The 19,261-nt window shown below is 46.3% G+C and overlaps 2 protein-coding genes across 2 annotated transcripts; one reads left to right on the plus strand and one right to left on the minus strand.

Moving 5' to 3' along the window:
• Window positions 1–294: 294 nt before the first annotated feature.
• LOC106712953 lies at window positions 295–6,145 on the minus strand (the record flags this gene model as incomplete). Its single annotated transcript, XM_045683376.1, has 21 exons — window positions 295–789; window positions 869–979; window positions 1,067–1,281; window positions 1,324–1,521; window positions 1,720–1,858; window positions 1,956–2,074; window positions 2,166–2,298; window positions 2,379–2,504; window positions 2,652–2,777; window positions 2,864–3,024; window positions 3,186–3,350; window positions 3,559–3,670; window positions 3,775–3,897; window positions 4,024–4,173; window positions 4,253–4,352; window positions 4,426–4,497; window positions 4,586–4,705; window positions 4,789–4,900; window positions 5,194–5,437; window positions 5,785–5,863; window positions 5,979–6,145. Coding segments are annotated over 21 exons (3,183 nt in total), but the record flags the coding sequence as incomplete, so codon positions are not given.
• Window positions 6,146–12,205: 6,060 nt separating this feature from the next.
• LOC106712952 (protein suppressor of white apricot) lies at window positions 12,206–17,654 on the plus strand. Its single transcript, XM_045683377.1, has 14 exons — window positions 12,206–12,478; window positions 13,647–13,816; window positions 14,041–14,207; window positions 14,308–14,524; window positions 14,628–14,692; window positions 14,782–15,007; window positions 15,094–15,270; window positions 15,356–15,610; window positions 15,697–16,419; window positions 16,502–16,581; window positions 16,652–16,742; window positions 16,906–16,951; window positions 17,116–17,148; window positions 17,225–17,654. The coding sequence occupies exons 1-14, from the start codon at window positions 12,285–12,287 to the stop codon at window positions 17,583–17,585; spliced, it is 2,805 nt and encodes a 934-aa protein (XP_045539333.1). The 5' UTR covers window positions 12,206–12,284; the 3' UTR covers window positions 17,586–17,654.
• The last annotated feature ends 1,607 nt before the right edge of the window (window positions 17,655–19,261 follow it).

Here is a 19,261-nt window from a genome sequence, read left to right on the forward strand (position 1 = left end):
TATGTAATGGTAACGAAAGTGATCCTCGTTTTGACGACAATATTTTTATACTTTCGGTCTCTCTCGTGTCTCGCTCTCTCCGGGCGCAAGCAGCCCGCTGCTACATTCCTATCTCTGAGAGCTCTCGCCACACGCATATAAATAATAAATTTACAATAAAAACGGATCACAAAAGAGACGGCCACATTAAATGGGAAAATACGGTTCAGTGAAGACGTCGACATGGGGCCTCCCCCCCATGTCGACGTCCCCCCATGGGGAGGGCGAGGGCGAGGGCGAGGGCGAGGCGCCCCCCTGACGAGAGAACCGAACTTACAATATTACAGGGTTTAAGTCCTTTACAAACGTTGTGTTGGAGCGCCGATGTCTGCGGCGGCGCTAGTTGCGCACCGGCTGCGCGGGGTGCGGCGCCAGCTGGGCCTGGTGACGCTCCAGGTCCTCGAGCGCTACGGCATTGGGCACGTGCACGGAGGGCAGCTTGCCGGCCGAGGCGCGCGCCAGCAGCTCCGGCGAGAACCAGCGCGCCAGCTGGTTGTCGCCGCCGCCGGCCCCCGCCCCCGCCCCCGCCCCGCCCGCCGCCATCTCGTTGAGCGAGCGCTGGCGCGACTGCAGCAGCAGCTGCTGCAGCGTGGTGCCGCCCCCCGCGCCGTACTGCTGGCGGGGCGCAGGCTGCGGGAAGGCGCGCACGCCCGCCATCTGCTGCTGGCCGAGGTAGTGGTGCGCGTACTCGGGCTGCGCGAAGGACGCGGTGGGGGCGGTGGGGGCGGTGGGGGCGCCGCTCTGGTTTCCCTGCGGACAAGGCGACCTTTATCACACTGCTCGTCGCCTCGTACGCTTATCATTTTCTTGACCCTCTCTTTTAATTTACCTTGACTATCGGTCGGCCCTGCGGCATCTTGGACGGCTGCGCCCAGGGCTGCGGCTGCTGCTTGGGGCTGGGCGCCTCCGCCTCCTTGTCGGCCGTCATCTTGCGCAGCACCTGCAACGTGCCGCGGTACACCGGTCAGTATCGTCGACTGAAGGCTTCAATACGGCAGCAAGGGTATGCAGCATGCCGTGCACAGACCGAGGTGGGCGTGAAGGAGATGGGCGTGGACTGCTTGTGGTGGGGGTCGTGCCGGCGGCGGTAGTTCTCGCGCTGCTCCTCCAGCTTCTTCTTGATGAGCGCGCCCTGCATGATGCTCTGCGTGTGCGCCGCCAGCTCGCGCGGTGAAGGTATGCGCGCCGCCCCGCCGCCCGCGACACCTCCGCCCCCGCCTGCACCCCCACCTGCACCCCCACCTGCGCCTGCGCACAATTATTTATTTATTTATTACATGTTTTTTTTTTGGTTGATTGTATGATTTCTTGAGGGGAAACTTTCCGTCTTCTCTTTTCTAAGTAGACATAGTACAACATCTGAAGGTAGGCAAGTATCGATGTGAGGGAGGAGGAGGAGGATAGGGGGGGGAGCGATGGTACCTGTGTGGTGGGCCCCCAGCGCGCCGGGGCTGGCGGCCATCATGGGCGACACGCAGTACGCTGCGTCCGGACCAAAACAACGCTACACACATTACACGTACAATACACTACATCTCGCTGCAGTGACTGAGAGCGCGGCATTCCTGATGCTGCCTGATGCCGCATGTCGACCTGACGGATGCTGCGCTCACAATCATCTGTTCAACATCATGACATTGTATCTAGTTGTGTTGTTAGTTATGTGTAACGGCGGCTCACCGGCGTGCGGCAGCGGCGACAGACGCAGCGGCTGATGCTGCGGCAGTACGAGATGAGGCGCGCCCATGCCGCCCATAGCGCCCATAGCGCCCATAGCGCCCATCGCACCGGGCAGCGGCGACCCGCTCATCTGCTGCTGCTTAACAACAAATGCGCAACATTTAGTCGTGGGGCGAGGTGGGCGTGGGGCGAGGTGGGGCGATGTGGAGCGGGGGGGGGGGGGGGGGGGCGTGTACCTGTCGCGCGTGGTGCAGACGCAGGATGGTGAGCAGCATCTCGCGGTGGCGGCTCTGCAGTCCCGGGTTGCTCAGCTGCTGCATCACGTTCTGCACAGTGATCTCGCCAGACTTGAGACCTGTCACCATAACAAGAACCAAGTTTATTAACATCAGTGACAATGTGGTGAAGTGTGAGTGTGATAGCTGCGAGTCAGTATGTAGCCGCACCTCGTATGATGGCCTGACCCTCGGGGCGCTGCAGCAGGTCGCGGTCGGAGGGCGAGAGCGCGGCCAGCTCGGCGGCGGGCGGCGCATGCTGCTGCTGCTGCTGCTGCTGCTGCTGCTGCTGCTGCTGCTGGCGCTGCAACACGCGCCGCTGTCAGTACATCGGTACACAAACACTCGGCACATGTAACACTGTAGAGGACACTCCTCGCCTACCTGCTGCACTTGCAGGAGCTTGTAAAGGAGCTCCTGCGGGATATGCGGCTGTTGCTGTTGCTGCTGCTGCGCCTGCTGCTGCGCCTGTTGCTGCTGCTGCTGCTGTTCCATACTCTTGTTTAACATCTGAAACAATATGGACGCTTCACCTGGAGTCGAATGCCTTTTATACAAAGTTTATTCGTTTAAAATTGTAATAACAAATAATGAATTCCATCGCTAACGCCTATAATATCATAGCGGCATGTTTATACAATAGTGGTTGTCTTTTACCTGCATGAGGCTCATGGGCTGCGGCTGGTGTTGCTGGTGATGTTGCTGGTGCTGCTGGTGCTGCTGATGCTGCGGGTGCGGTGCGCGCTGCTCTGTCACGGCATGTCCGCCCGACACCTGCGCCAGCTGTGACAGACATGTGTTGCAGCGCGGGGTGAGGGCGGGGGTGAGGGCGGGGCGGGGGTGAGGGCGAGGGCGCGTTGTATACTCACGAGGCGCTTGAAGGCGGTGAGGTCGTGCTCGGAGACGTTGTGGTGCGGCGCCGAGTGGTGCGGCCGCAGACGCGCCTCCAGCTCCTCCAGGCTCTGCATCTTGCCGCCGCCGCCGCCGCCGCCGCCCGCAAACCCGCCCACTCCCAGCCCGCTCGGGACGTCTGTGTAATAATTTAGTTGTTTCACGTCGGCTCAATAAGACAACAGATCATTCGGTCAGGTGAGATTCTTTTCCAAGAGCGATTTTAAAACAATGTTAAATCTTTAAGATCTATATAATTAGCATTCATTAATAAAATTAATAAAAAAAATGCGTCATTACCTCTCGGTTTCTGGTTGGCTCGGAACATGAGGTCCAGCAGTGAGAAGGGCTGGTGTGGTGCGTGCGGGGCGTGCGGGGCGTGTGCGGGGTGCGCGGGGTGCGGTGAGATGGGCGCGAACACGTGGGCAGCATCCACGGGCGACGGCTCGTGCACGCTCTCCGAGTCTGCGCAAACAACACATACAGCATCTGGTCTAACTCGACCCGTGAAATACCACAACTACACAGAAGACACGCCTCAAGTCTGGTGAGTGTCGGAGCTCTCGCTTTAGTTCCTTTTCCTTTCAAAAGTGGATTTGACGAAGAAAGAGACGCATCGGAAGAGGAAACATTCCTTCGTAGACAGAAGGTGGACAAGATATATGAGATGTACCGTCGAGCACGTGGTGCAGCATGGTGGCGGCGTCAAAGTGCGGCGTGTCGGGGCTCTCACGTCTGAACCATTGCGTGAACCGACTGCCTCCCTCTGCACCACTCGTACCGTTCTGTTACATCACAACAACAACACCTCATCAATTGCTACACTACATGTATCTGTAGAGATATACAATATATAATGTGAGAGTGAGAGTGAGAGAGAGAGACTGACGGTGAGCATGTCCGGGATGGTGTCGAACTTGAGGAAGTCGTCGAGGTTGAACTCGGGCTCCGGCGGCGCCGCCTCCGTCTCCGCCTCCGCCGCGCCCTCCGCCCCGCGCACCTCCTCCTTCTCCTGACGACAGGGAACGATACATTTAACGACTCACTTATAAACAATAATTTAAAACAACCTGTTTCGTATTATTTGTGAAGGTGTGAGCTACGGCTCGTGTTAGTGTATGATAAATAGGAATATTACGTGATGTGCGGCGCCGGGCTGCGGCGGGTCGGCGGGCGGGGCGGGGGGCGGAGCGCCGGCCTCCGCCTCCGCGTCCGTTCGCGCCGTGCCCCCGCCCCCGCCCCCGCCTCCGCCCCTCTCCTTGCCGGCTCCATCGCCGCCGCTCCACTTCTGCACAAAGAGAGTACATAACTGCGTGCGTCAGCAACAACATTAAGTAATGCAGACAAACATTGCAGCAAGTACATACCTCAGTCTCTTGCGAGGTGGCGGTGCCGTTGCGTCGCGGGGGGTCGTCGAAGCCGCGCAGCTCGATGGTCTCCAGCTGTGATGTGGGGCCGCAGCTGAACCTGCAACACGACCAAGTCACTCACTCGCTCCCACTTGCACTCGCATGCTACTCGCGAGTCAATGTCTACTCACCACTCGGGCTCCTCCTCCTCCTTGTCGTATCTGCGCTGCGAGTAGCGGCCGCCCGACCGCCGGTTCTCCTCTCTAAACATATTCAAGCAAAATATCAACATAAACATTTTTTTAAATTACGTGACGGCGTAGTGAGGTGGCGGTGCTGTGAGGGTCGTACCTATCTCGCGGCTTGTCGCCGACGTAGCGGTCGTCGCGGTCGCGATCTCGGTCGCGATCACGGTCGCGCTTCATGTCCGACGAGAAGGAATCGCGAGTGAACGACCTCCGCTCGAACCTGCTTGTCATATATACAATATTTATTTTGTTTCAAGCGCGAGCAATGCACAAATAAAATGATGTTTGGTAAGAAATGTAAGATACCTGTCTGTGTTGTTGCGATCCCTGGGGGGGCGGTATGTGTCGCGGAAGTCCGGCTCCTCCCAGCCGCCCGGCTCGCGCACCATGATGCGCCCCGAGCCGATGCGCCTCCCCGCTGTAACACATACGTCATGTTCCCAGTGACCGCTCGCCGCTCAGTGCTGGCGGTACAGTGTGGGCAGTGTGGGCAGTGCTATACGGCGCCGCGCCATGCTGCAGGCGGGCGCCACCTGGCCTGCCGCCGCCTCGCTCTAGGCCTCCGCATGCGACACACGCGGCACGAGCTACACGTGTCGCCCGCACGGCCCACTTCTATATTAACTAAGTGTTTAGTAATGAACTTTAATTACGTCTTTTCTTTAAGAAGGTACACAACGCATCCGTTACTTATTCTTGCAATAGTCTCACCTTGTTCTGCAGTCTTGCCCGCGCTCTGCGTGTGCGTGTGCGTGTGCGGGTGATGTGGTGAGTCAGGTCGCGGCGGTGGTGCTGGTGGTGCTGGTGCGCCGCAGCCCGACACGAAGGAGCGCCGCTGCGGCGACAGCACGATGCCGCTGCCCTCGCTCTCGCGGCGCACGCGCTCGCGCGGGTCTGCGGCGCGACGCTCGCGCACTCCGCCCCCGCCCCCGCCCCCGCCCCCGCCGCCGCTCGTCTACACAACAACTGGTATGACACAACCGCGTTGTCTCCACAACTGTACGAGCTACATCGTACAGTAAATGTGCGCGCGTATACAAATGACACCACAAAAAATGGTTAGTGAATAAAGCCCGTTATTATTTCAACTAAAATCTTAATATCTTGGATTAAGGGAATTAAAGATTCAAATAGATACTTTAAAAATAACAAATAATTACAAATCTTAATACAAAAAACCTACACATTTTAAATACCTAAATATTCTCACAGCCAAAATAATTTAAATTGCGTTGTTAGAGAATTATATATTGTAGCGGGTGAGTTTAATTAACGACACGGAGAAGGGTCATAAGCTCATACCTTATGATTGTCGTTAGGAGCGTCTCCTTTGGCTCCTCGGTCGTCGTCGTTGGGGGAATCGGAGCCTTTCTTGAGGACCCTGGAAACATTTTGCAATCACTGGCTTGACATTTTTTTCTAATATTATAGTAAACAAATAAATATAATTTGAATGTATTATGATGGTGTGTAAGAGAGTGTGGAGATGTACTGACAGTGCGAGCGCGGCGTCGCAGCCCCGGAAGGCGTGCTCGAGGCCGCGCTTGACGAGCGGCGAGTGTCGCAGACGCAGCAGCAGATCTCGCGGGTACACGAGCGGGCGGCGCGCGGGGCCCAGCGCCAGCACGGCCGGGTCGCCGGCGCCGCACTCGCCGCACTGCCCTCCGCCCGCATCCTCGCTCGCCTCGCCCGCCTCGCCCGCCTCGCCTGCAACACGGACACGCACACTCGTCAACCGTTGTCAATTTTTTTCATTGAATTTCTCCTATTTTTGTTTCATTGTTTTACTGACGAACTAATATGTTTATATTAAATTACATTTTTATAATAATTAAATGATTGTTATAGAAACATCATTCAAATGCTGAAATATTTAAAAATGTCATTAGTATTCTCGTTGGTTCATTGTCAGTATACAATGATTATTTTTTAAGTGCGGGTAGCTATAAAAATAGCTTCCATTCATTGTAAAATAAGTAAAACAAAAACAGGTTTTTTGTCTACGTAAAGTTTCGTTCACATTTATTTACAAGCGAAAATAATTAATAATAAATATTACAGCACTAACTGAAGAAATATATACATGTACAGTCGCGGAAATTCGCGGTGTCCAATTACAGAAAAAATGTCCTTGTTCCATGCAACGAGATAAACTCCGCCTCTTCTTACAAATAATCAATAAGGTAGCAGTGACTTGCATAAACAACGGTATAATGATAAAAAGCAATTAACCGTGTACTATTGACTGACTTTTTTTTCCTACTTCTTTTAAGTACACGTTTAAAAGCTGCATCCTTTTGGTTATTATTCCGCGTTCAATGTCGCAGGAGTCACTTGTGTAGCTGACCGTTTGGAGTTATAACATATACTTAAATATAAAAATAATATAATTGACTGACAGAAGTGCACTGTGGTATCCACCATTTTGTACAACAAACGCTTACTTTGGCAACTAGTAGTTTAAAGTTGGTAGTAAATACAAAGCAGAGAGGGAGACGGAAAATATGTTTTCTTTCACATATTTTGGTGTAAATGCATTACTTTATACAATAAGCAAAAATTTTCATAAAAGATAATAACTAATTACACGAAGATTTTTAACTTTATCACGTCATTTTGTAAGTTACGTAGCTAACAAAGAGAGACATTATTTTTTGAAGTCCCAACATTCCAGAACATTCCGCAGCACTCGCGTGCCAGCCAACTCGACGTATTTGTAGAAGTGTGGAGTGAGGACTCACGCCAGGAGACGCGCTTGACGCGCTTGGTGGGCGGGCCGGCGCGCACGTGGGGCGGCATCTGCGTCGGCACCTTGCGCAGCGCGCTGCGGTAGCGCAGCACGAAGGCGTGCATCACGCACTTGCCGGGGCACTGGCGCCGCTCGCCGCCTCCCGCCGCTGCCCGCAGCGCACGACGCCGCGCCCGCCCGCCGGCCCGCCGCCGCCGCCTTGTTCGCCCGCTCGCCTCCTTGGGGCATACCTCCTTGCTCACCATCGCGCCACAGCGTGCCACAGCGTACGACAGGGGGAGGACGAGACGATGACGATACCGAAACCGAAACTCGATAAAACAAAATGGCCGCCGACGACCACCACTTAAATGTAAACGCTTACGACTACCGATTAAAACTACTAAAAATAAAAACGCACTTAAAATGTATTAAAAACTAAACACGGAAACGAAAACAAATAATAAATAAAATTGAGCTAAAATCTAAAAAAAATCATGTATTAATTGAGGGTGGTGTGTGAAGACGCGGCGCCAGCGCAGTGCACAAATGTCGATGCTGCGAGAAAGGTCAATGGGTACTAGCGGGGCATACAGCTCACTGCCGGTGCAGACTGCGCGGCGCCGCCACTTTATGTCCCATTTTTATTTCTACCTACAATAATTAATTATTTTTGTTAATGTTATTCTCTGGCATACCCTCATTCCGTTGTAGATGCAGGCGTTTATGTCACCGTACAATTGTGATTATCGTTAGTTAGCGATATTGCAAACTGTCGGTACGATTTCGTCGAATTATAGTTTATAATATTTTAACATGAAACCTACATATTACAAAGATATATTTTGCCTCCAGTTATTCATTATTATGGTACAATTATGGGCTGGGTATAGTGTTATTATAAAAATTATATTCTTTAATGATACATATTGTCATGCCTTACATTTTCTATGAAGAAAAAAAAACAGAGACAATACTATGCGACACTGCAGTCGAAACTCACAGCAAATGTTAAACGTAATCCAATTGTAAAAAGTTCAATTCCTAATACCATTTGTGCCAACTTTCGCAACTTCACTGTCACATTTACACCAGCCAATAGCAACGAAAGGGCTGAATGTACCTTTGCTCGAATTATACAGATTGTTTTCATATTGTCAACTAATATTTGATATCACTAAAGAGATAATCGTTAATTCTGAAATGGCGATGTCGCACTGCGCTACCGCAACTTCCTCATAAACATCGACACGCTAAACCGACCGCACCGCACCGCACCGCACTGAAGGATGCGGCGAACAATTAAAACATGGCATCTGATAACATTAAAACTACAACTATTTAAAAAAAAACCCGTTATAATCTTACTATAATTATAAATGCGAATGTTTAGATGGATAGATGGATGTTTGTTAGAAGGTATCTCCAAAACGGCTGCATGGATTTTGCTAAAGTTTAGCATAATTGCGCGCGTACAGAGTCGCAGACGACAGCTAGTGTTTAGGATATAGTTAATAATAAAATTTTGTTGATACCGGCGCCAAGTAATAACTTTGCCAACAAACAGGGTACCTACGGTATGATCCAGATTATTTTTTTAAGATTTAAATAATTGTAGAAAGTTTTTTGACTGCAACTCAGCGCAAAAATTTTACGTTTCGAGTTTTTTGGAGCTAAAATAATATTGGCTATAAAAGATAAATGTGGTAACCATACAATGAATGGGTCAAGGGAAAAGTTGCGACGATTACGACAGAAAATACATCATGATATTCATAATCAGCACCCCTTGCACTCAGTACCAACATGCAGCTAAATTATTTTTTAAAACGAAAACATCCTTCCTTAACATGGCATTTCATTCAGCAAATAATAATTCTATATATACGGAGGGGCAGGATGACACATGTAGTATGTGGACAAGGGGACAGCGGAGCCGGCTGCGGATTAGCGCCTGCGACCTTGGCCTTGCCACCCCCCGCCCTAGCGCCCATACCCAACGTCTGACCACTCATCCCTCACGTTGCAATTATTCAATTTTAAAGCGACATACTTGTGTAGACAAGATTGAAAACATCCATTCTGAACATTATTTTGTTATCATTCAATCAAATATTCATTTTTAATAACTTGAAATAAATTAACTTTGATGCTTTACAATCTGCTAAAATACTGTAGAAATTATATCTGTCTGTAAATTTCATACAATAGGAGTTAACTTGATTAAACAAATGTATAAATTAAATACCAAACTAAAATGTTTATTATTTGAGATTATATCTCAGTCTCAGTTTACTAGACTGCATTATAACTGAAGTATAAGGCAACAGAATTGAAGAAAACCATATGAAATGTTATTGGAATTATAAAGTAATTGTATTAGGTTATAGTAATCAATTGAAACAGGCTTGACAAAATAATACGTAAACATACATTTTCTTGTGAGCTATGCTATGTCCGGCTTACAAATGGTTCTTACAAACAAAACTTCCTGTTTTATGTAAAACTTGGAAAATGAATTCAGAATGAAGAAAAGAAAGATATTATCAAATTGTAATTTTAGATGTTAGATGAAGGTATTTGTTAGAAGGTATCTCTGTAACAGCTCAATGGATTTTGATGTAATTTGGCATAGATATAGAACATAGTCTGGAAAAACACATAGATTAAATATTAAGATTTTTTTTTGTTAAATATTTATTTCATATTTTGTTTTGTTATTGTCAAGAGAAAGTTCTTGTGAAAAAAAAGTTAGAGAATTAGGATATTGATAAAATTTGACATAAATAGAGAACATATTCTAGAAGGCTACTTACTAATTTTGTTTTTTTAATTCTGCATAGGTAGTCACAAGCAAGAGATAGTTTACATTATATGTAAATACATTTGTATCTTGTAATTAGTGATCACATACACAATGTTTTACTCACATATACATATATGCACAAGTTCTACTATAATTCATAGTGGAGGGTACTAACATATAATAATTAAATTAGTACATCCTTACTGACACATTTATATAAATATTTTCCATTAAAACATGGTACAGTGCTCTTATGAAATTTATTAAAAAAATGGTTCGGAAAATTACATTCCAATGCAAAATATCAGTTTTATTTATAAGTTATATCTGTAGCCCGCGCCTCCGTCCATGCAGAATTAAAAAACCTTATTAAGTAGCCTATGTGTTCTTTCAGACTATGTTCTACAATTGTGCTAGATTTCATCAAGATCAGTTCAGCCGTTCCGGAGATACCTTCAAACAAACATCCATCCATCCATCTAAACTTTCGCATTTATAATATTAGTAAGATTATTTGTTTTTACAAATTTCCCTTCACATATTCACATAAATAGGCAGTGTAGTTTACATAAAGAACTTCAACATCAAAGTTACGTTGCAATTCAATATAAAATGTTTATTTATCACTCCATCACTCATTTTTTCCCATTCTTTTCTATATTTTATGTTACTTTAGTTACCAAATGAGATCTATAAAACATCGAAATGGATAAAGTTATAATTTTTTTTATCTTTAATGCCTCTCACCAGCAAAACTCTACAAAGAATGAATGAGCAGCTGTCTGTCGGGGTTTTGTATTAAAAAAATCAAATCAACACCTTGAAGGTTGAACCATTTGTACCATAATTACTATGGCTCACCAATTCACTCATAATATCTTAATATTGATCTTAATACAAAATTACTTAAGACTATTGTTTTACTTAGTAACATTTGACATAATTACACATTGCCTAAGTTAAAAAGCTTTAAAACTTTTGTTTATAACAATTTTGTTTTCTGAAGAATTGCTTATTTTTGAATCTAAATAACTCGATCAAAAGTAATCAAATTGTTTTTGATTAGTTACAATATATCAGTCAGCCATTGAGCTATTATTGCAAGGGTAATTAAGTAGTAGTTCTGCGCACGTACACCAAGTTAGGCTAACTATGTATAAAGACATTATTTATATCGAATAAAATACTAATTGGCCACCAATAGGAAAGTTTCAGCAAAATCAGTCCCAGGTAACTGTACTCCACCAAATAAAAGAGTAAACAAAATTCAAGCAGACAAAATGTTAAACATATTAAAAGTGTTTAACGTACTCACCTGATTGATTAGAGCCATTCTTTGGGCCTTCGTCGGTTGGTTTCTCTTTCAACGAAGACAATAAACTCGCAGCTGACATAGCTTGTAAATCTCCCACACAATTTCTCAGTCTTCTTTCAATATATTAATTATTCTAAAATTCTAAAATACCTAAACAGTATTTACAAAAACTCAGTAAATTATTCTATCACCTATGTATTGTTTATATCACAGACTTTTCGTTTTTCACTAAACAATACGGATCAAAACGTCCACGCACGAAAATACTATCAATATTTACAACTCTACATAAAATAAACTTATTTACACATTAAAAACTAACATTTATCAGCTAAATTTAGTAAATACGCTATAATGGTCACAAGATACTCATAACTAAAACAATTTATCAGTTTTCGATGCAAAAATATATAAAACGTCCGCCATATGCCTTTTGAGACCTATGTTATCAAGCTAAATTATATAAGACCCGTGTTTAGAAAAACTCAAACAACGATGACGTTATTTTAATCCGGTAGGGTTATATCCAGTTGCCATTATTTACTCTTTTTTATGTAAACGGCGTTTTATTCGTTTGTGACTGTCATAAAATTTTATGAAAATTTTCCGATGCAGTAGCTTCTTGTTGGAAGGTAACAGTTGCAATTTTTGAAAATGTTTACCTCAATTCAATCTAAAACGGTCTTCTCTTCCTTATCAGAAAGAAAAGCAAGCACGACACGACACATATTTTAAAAAGTCCTCATTTATATAGTCTGTTGAAAATTATGTAATCTATAGAAATCTATTGTATTGTTGTCTCTCTATAATCTATAGGTCTCCACCCTCTACATCTATGGATTTGCGTTTGCGATTGGTTGCTTCTTTGGTTGTTGAAAAACCAAAAAAATATTAGTTAAATTGATATTAAATATAAGATAAGGTGTATTTTATTGTACATTATATTCTACAAAATGTCAGTAAAATGGACTGGTATTCACAGTGAGTCAGGCATATTACGAAAGAGTGAGTTTAAAGAGAAGAAAGAAGAGTTATTCGTGTTCGGCTACTCGTGCAAACTGTTCAGGGACGATGAGAAAGCCCTGCACATTGACCAAGGCAAGCACCTCATACCGTGGATGGGGGACGAATCATTGAAAATCGACAGGTTCGATACGTTTTTTACTATAAGACTGTTAATATGCCGCCAAAGAGTTAAAAAAAGCGATTTTCAATTATAAGAAACTATAAAATTTTTGGAAGACCCTAAGATTTTCGCAGAAGATGTTCGATGATGCGTTCGCCGCTCGGAGGGCAGCTGCAGTGCTTTGCTGCTGCTGCGCGGCATTATGTTATGGTGACGGACGCCGGTGGTATGTATTAAACAAAACGGTACACTTGCGTATATGTATTTGACTGTGAACTACATATTGTGCCTATTTCAACTCTATTTTTTAGAACATGTGTGCTGCGTTTTAATTATTTACACATTTTCATTGTACAATCACCTAGTCCTACTTCACTTCTTAATTTTACTTCATTTAATAATTTGCAACATGAAAGCAACACACATGTTCATTTAATTATGAAGAAATAAAACTGTCCACAATTTGATCTACTGGTGCTTTAAAAATTTGTCTAATATCAAGATTATTGGATACACTCTAGTTACAAACTCAGTTCGTTTTGTCTGATGTCTGATGAGTGTTCTATCTGGGGGTCCAATTTTAGTCCCTTCCCACCTATTTCTTATAAGAAATGGATGGGAAGAGGAAGTGGATTTGGCAGAAGAGGAAACTGAAATATCTTCTTTCCGTGCATGCCCTTCCCCATTGATTAAAGGTTGGCAAGGCATCTGCAATTGCAGATGTCTATGGGTAGCGGTTGCTTCGCTATTTTGGCAAATTCAGGTGACCGTTTGCTCATTTGCCACTTTTTGATATAAATGGCTAAACACTCACATATTTGTTCAGTGTTTGTATCAATTAGTATCAAGCCTCTTGAGGGCCCTTAAGTTCAAATACAATGGACAATGTTTGACCATTTATATATTAGTAGAAAGCAATTTTATTTACCCAGTGTTATTATTATTTAAGGGATCACTGATGCTTAAAAGGGACAATTCTATGTTTTCTTCAATCAAGTAGAAGCCTTTTAGTACTGCTATTAAGTTAGATCATAATGTTAATATTTCTCACCAGTTATTTGTGCAACAATAGTTTTATTTTTTCATAAACATGTTATCCGGGATGTGAAATAGGGCAAAACTGATTTCCACTTGCAAATGTTCCCGATGAAGCATTGTATGTGTAGTGAGACATTTGTGACTTCTTCAGATATGACGCGCGCGGCGCCCTGCACGAGCTGGCGTCGCTGGAGGCGCCGCCCGGGGGCTACGACTGGCGCGTGGAGCTGACGCGCGCCGAGCGCCATGCTGAGCTGCTCTGCGATGAGGAGCGATACCGCGCCCTGCACACTGACGAGGATGAGGAGGAGATGTACAAAGGTGACAGCATATTGCTTTGTTAAAGGCTCCTGAAACAAATTGAATTTATATTAATTTCTAATTTTAAGAATTATATTGAAATCTCTTTATTTCCAATCCTACCAATTATACTTTGCCACTTTCAAAATTGAGTTGTTTATATGTCCTCAAGTTTTCTTTTGTTTGAGTAAAATGTGTAATATGATGATTTCATTATGATTTATAGCTGTTTATGAACATTGCAGAGGAGGAGCTGAAGCGTCTGCACGCAGCGGGCTACGGGCAGGTGGGCTTCAATTACGAGGCGGGCGCTCCCCAGTCACAACCGTCGGAGCCCCCGCCGCAGGAGGTGGACGAGCCCTTCCTGCCCAGCGACACATTCAAGGCCCTCTTGCCTCCTCACATTATATTGGTATGTTTAGCCTTTCATGTTGCAAATCTTTTTTTCAATTAATTAACAAAATCTCTGAATAGTATTAATGGAGATTTCTAAGTTATAAATTATTTTGCAGCCCGAGACCGAGAAACAGAATGCAATAATTGAGAAGACGGCAAAGTTCATAGCGAGCCAGGGTGCGCAGATGGAAATCCTGATCAAGGCCAAGCAGGGGGACAACCCTCAGTTCCAGTTCCTCAGCAAGGAGTGCGCCCTGCACGCGTACTACGCTGCCCTCGTCGCGCTCGTCAAGACCGGCAAGTGGCCTGAGAAGCCCCCGCCACCTGTTGAAGGTGAGTCCACCTCTATTGCTTACCGCAAGTGTGTGTAATTTTACTACAATGTTTTCGTCGGCATGACCTCGCCCTGCATAATTTGCTTAATCTTTGTTTTCAGAGAAACATCCCGAGCCTAGTGAGGATTATCTTCATCCGAGCTTGGCCTCTACTATCATTGAATCTGTAAGTAATACTGCTTCGACCTGTACAATGGTTACGGTTTATTTTACTATGAAAAATTGTAAATTGATTGTTGTTGTGTACGTTTGTAGGCGCCCTCTATCCCGAGCATCGCGTACCGTCCGTCCGCAGACTGCGACTACACGCTGCTGGTGTCGCGTCTGCGGGGCTCCCCGCCGCCCCCGCCCCGCGGCACTCCGCCCCCGCCCGGCACCGCGCCCCTGCCCCCGCCCCCGCCCCCGCCCCCGCCCCCGCCCCCGCCCCTCGCCAGCCACGCGCACGCGCACATCGAACGCGGCCCCGTGCTCTTCGCGCACGGTAACTACACACATATCTCATACTTATCTATGATGCTCTTGTAGCTACTGAAATAGTTTGAATTTATATATTGTCTCTCTGTACAGTTACAGCGGAGTCGAGTCAGCAAGTGCAGCCCGAGCAGCCGCCCCCCGCGCCCCCAGCACCCGCCCCGCCCCCCGCACCCGCCGCGCCCACAGCACCCCCCGCGCCCACCGTCATCTCGGCCGCCGCCTCCACCGGCCTCAGCCTTATGAAACACTACAACTCCGACACAGACTCGGGTACATCGTGCATTCTTCACTATCACAATACTACTATTATTTATAAAATAATCGATAGTATCACTAGAAGATTATAACTCCACAGATACGGACGAGTCGTCGTCGAGGGAGTCGAAGGAGTCGCGCGGTGAGGAGGAGCCGCCGGAGGAGGTGCGGCTGGTCATCGACAAGATGGCGGCGTACGTCTCCCGCAACGGCGACCAGTTCGCGGACATCGTGCGCGCCAAGCGGGACCCGCGCTTCGCCTTCCTGCAGCCGGCACATGCGCACCACGCGTACTACACGCGTATGCTGCGTCTGCGTCGCGCACACACCGCACACAAACCAGCACCAGCACAAGGTCAGCATCCCATTGCAAAACACAACATCGCATAGGATAATTATCTCAACTAAATGAAAAATTAATCGCTTGTATTACTTTTCCAGGTGTGGTATCGTTTTCGATCAAGAAGCACAAGGAGCCCGACCCCATCCTGCCGAAGCCCGCGCTGCCCTACGAGTCCAGCTCCGAGGACGAGTCCGAGGGCTCCAAGCGCGAGCAGCGGCGGGAGCGGCCGGAGGAGAGCGAGCCGAGGAATGCGCCCGCGCCGCTCGCCCTCCACAACATGATGCCCCCCGTCGTCGTCTACAAGCTGGAGGGCGGCCAGCACAACCACCTGCCCATCGTCAAGTCCTTCGAGGCGGCGCCTGCAGTCAAGCAACCGCCCAAACCTGCGCCCCTCCTCGCGGAGGTGAACGAACCTCTTAAGGCTACAGAGATGCCCGTCGTTCTTCCTGAAAATCCGGTCAAAGTCACTCCTCCGAAAATGGAGAAAATCGAAGAAAACGTAGAAAAGAAGGAAGTTTTATCGCAAAGGAGCGAAAGCGGTGCAAGCAAAAGTAAACATAGGGAGAGTCCCGACAGGAGCGGGCGGGACAGGCGGCGCCGCGACCGCAAGAGGACGCATCGCTCCAAGTCTGACAGCAGGGAGGTGAGGAGGGCCGACAGGAGGAGTGCGGAGAGAGATCGCGAGAGGAGGGATAAAGAGTACGATAGAAACAAAAAGAAGAGGAAAGCGAGCAAAGAGGCGACCTACAGCGAGATAATTTCACTGGTGGACAACTCCGACGATCTGATAGACCTCACCGAGGAGCCGGCCGACTGCAAAGGTAAGTGAGAGCTGCCTCAGTCGGCAGTATCCGGCGGTAGAGTGCCGGGTGAGGTGCTAACAGTGCGCTTGGTGGTCTGCAGGAGGCGCGGAGGAGCTGCTGCGCCGCGCCGGCCTGCGCGCGCCCGCAGCACTGCCCACCACCAGCCTCGCCTCCGCCATGGTACGTGCAACACATATCTTACATGTTACATACATCACCAGGGTCTGTATGTTTACTTGCGCTTCGCCAGGTGGACACGCTGGAGACGCTGCGCAAGAAGAAGGAGGAGGAGGAGGAGAAGCGACGACGACGTGACAAGCGAAGGCGCAGGGAGAGGCGAGGTGAGGGCGGAGTCGAGGCTTGTCCGACGACACATACTTTTATATATTCTAACAGCTATTTCTGAGAGTCGCACTTCTTTTTTACAATGAACTTGTGTCAGCCGCTGTCCTGTGTGTGAGATCAGAACAAGTAATAACCTTGTAATAATGTTGTTGTGTGCAGAGCTGGAGGAGGCGGGGCGGCGGCGCGGAGGAGGACGACGCCGCAGGTCAGTGTCTGTTAATGTCCCTCCTAGAGTGTGTGTTGTCTTATTTAACTTATACATATAACTGTGGTATTCTCCACTCGGCCGGAGGTGGATTCGCGCTTAATTAACCTTCACATGCTCGAGATAATAATGTTTATGTTGTGCTAACCGACATATTGTTGCAGGTCGTCAGCGGAGGAGCGCTCCGACTGCGAGGGGTGAGTGCCGGCGTCGTGACGTCACAGCCATATGTCATTCATTTATATTTATTACAACAAATATTCAATGTTGCAGGTCTAAAAGGAAAAAACGCAAAAAGGATAAGAAACACAGCTCCCGCGACAAGAAGAAGAGAAGGAGGGAGAGCGAGGTGGAGGAGGAGGAGGAGGACCTGCCCATCGAGATCGACCTGACGAGCACGCTGCGGGGCCTGCGCACCGCCTCGCCCTCCCGCGACCTGGGCCTGGTGCCCGCCCCGACCCCACACTCGCGCTCCGACGACGAGGACGAGGAGGTGGGGGAGGAGGAGGAGAATGGGAAGGTGATGCGCGGCGGCAAGCGGCGGGAGGGCGGCGGGGGGCGCAGGCAGAGGCGCGAGTACAGCGAGGGCGAGTGCGACAGCGACAGCGGCGCAGCATCCGACACCGACCTCTAGCGGCAACACTCTCAGACCTCAGACCTCAGACTTCACTGTACTGCAACACTGACCCTCTGACCACCATTACACCACACAGTCTATTATATTGATGTCTTACATCTTTATATGCCGAAATTGTCTTTTGTACAAAATAGGTATTCAAATGTTATACAATGTTATATGTAGAGTTATATATGTAAATAGTAACTAAGTCTTTGTAAAATGAATCAAAACAATCTTATCTGTTATGTATATTTAATTTAGACGCTGCAATGATTAGAATTAATTAATACAGTTAAATTCAAAATGTAAGTTTGTGACACATTGTGAATGGATCATTATTTGTATTTTATCAGACCATTTATTAACAAAACACATCATTATGTTGTGTTTATATCAACATAAATGTAACATAAAACCTTGTCGTATGTTGGACTGTACAAACACAACTGTCCCTCTAACTATGTTTGAAGGAAACAGAGGTTACAGTGGTTCATTAAGAGTGTTAACGACAAGAGAATTTATGAAAAAAAACAGATGAAATAGCTGTAATTTTATTGAAATACTTTTTATTTCTAATTTCTTCTTAAATACAATTTTACAGAAAATTATAAATGAATTTGATATGCATTTTCATTATTTTAAAATGTATTGAGAGAACTGAACTCGCTGAACGTATCACATGAATGTAACCAAAACAATCGTAAAAAAGTTAAAATAAATTGTATATAAACTTATATAGAAACACGTCTTTTATTTAATATAAAAAAATCAATTTGGCATTACTTTTACATCTGCAAAAATTTGGATGGAAGGATGTTTCTTAGGAGGTATCTCCAGAACGGATATGGATGTAGAACACAGTCTAAAACAACACATAAGCTACTTAGTTCTTTTTTATACCTCGCCTACGACATCTGGTACATAATAATAACTCCCCATGAATTCCCATCAATGCAACAGGAATAAATGCAACTCTGATTGTGCGGACAACATGTCGGCTGCTCACCAAAGGAATGTCAAAACAATGTATAACAAATTTATAGATATCACTAAATTAACTTCTCGTTCGCTCAAAACAAAAATATCTTTTCAAAGTTTTACCACATATCATTTTAATAACATGAGGTTATCGCTGCTTCTTTTATACAAATAATAGCAATTACAAATGATAGTCTGCAAGAAAGTTTAAAATAGTATAGTCTAAGCAAGAATATAAAGATCCTGACTTGGGGGCGCTTCAATCGGTTTCTCAATATCTACTGTACACAAAGAAAATTCCAAAGTTCCAAAATTCAAAAGTCCCGTCAAAATCGGCCCAGCCATTTCATAGTTAGCGGTCGCCCTCGACTTCGCCAGCGTGAGCTTAAAGCCTTTTAAAGGCAACATTATTTGAATGATTTTGTTATAAATTTCATTTCCATTCGATCAAGCGTAGATATTTTACAACATAAATTGTCCTTTATGATCAACGTTGCCTCAATTCTGGGTGACATCAAATTTAAGAATATTTTACACGAGTGCAAAAACGCTTGGAACACAAAATTCATTGTTTTGTTATTGAATTTGTTATCGTCGATTTTTAACTGTCATGGAGTGACCGCCAGAGGGCCGCGGGGTCAAACATAGAACAAAACATCGTAAAGTTTGGCGATACGTTTCTGCGCATATAACGTAACAGTTAAATAATGTGC

This window comes from Papilio machaon, chromosome 21, assembly GCF_912999745.1.
Source record: "Papilio machaon chromosome 21, ilPapMach1.1, whole genome shotgun sequence".
Lineage (NCBI taxonomy): Eukaryota > Metazoa > Arthropoda > Insecta > Lepidoptera > Papilionidae > Papilio > Papilio machaon.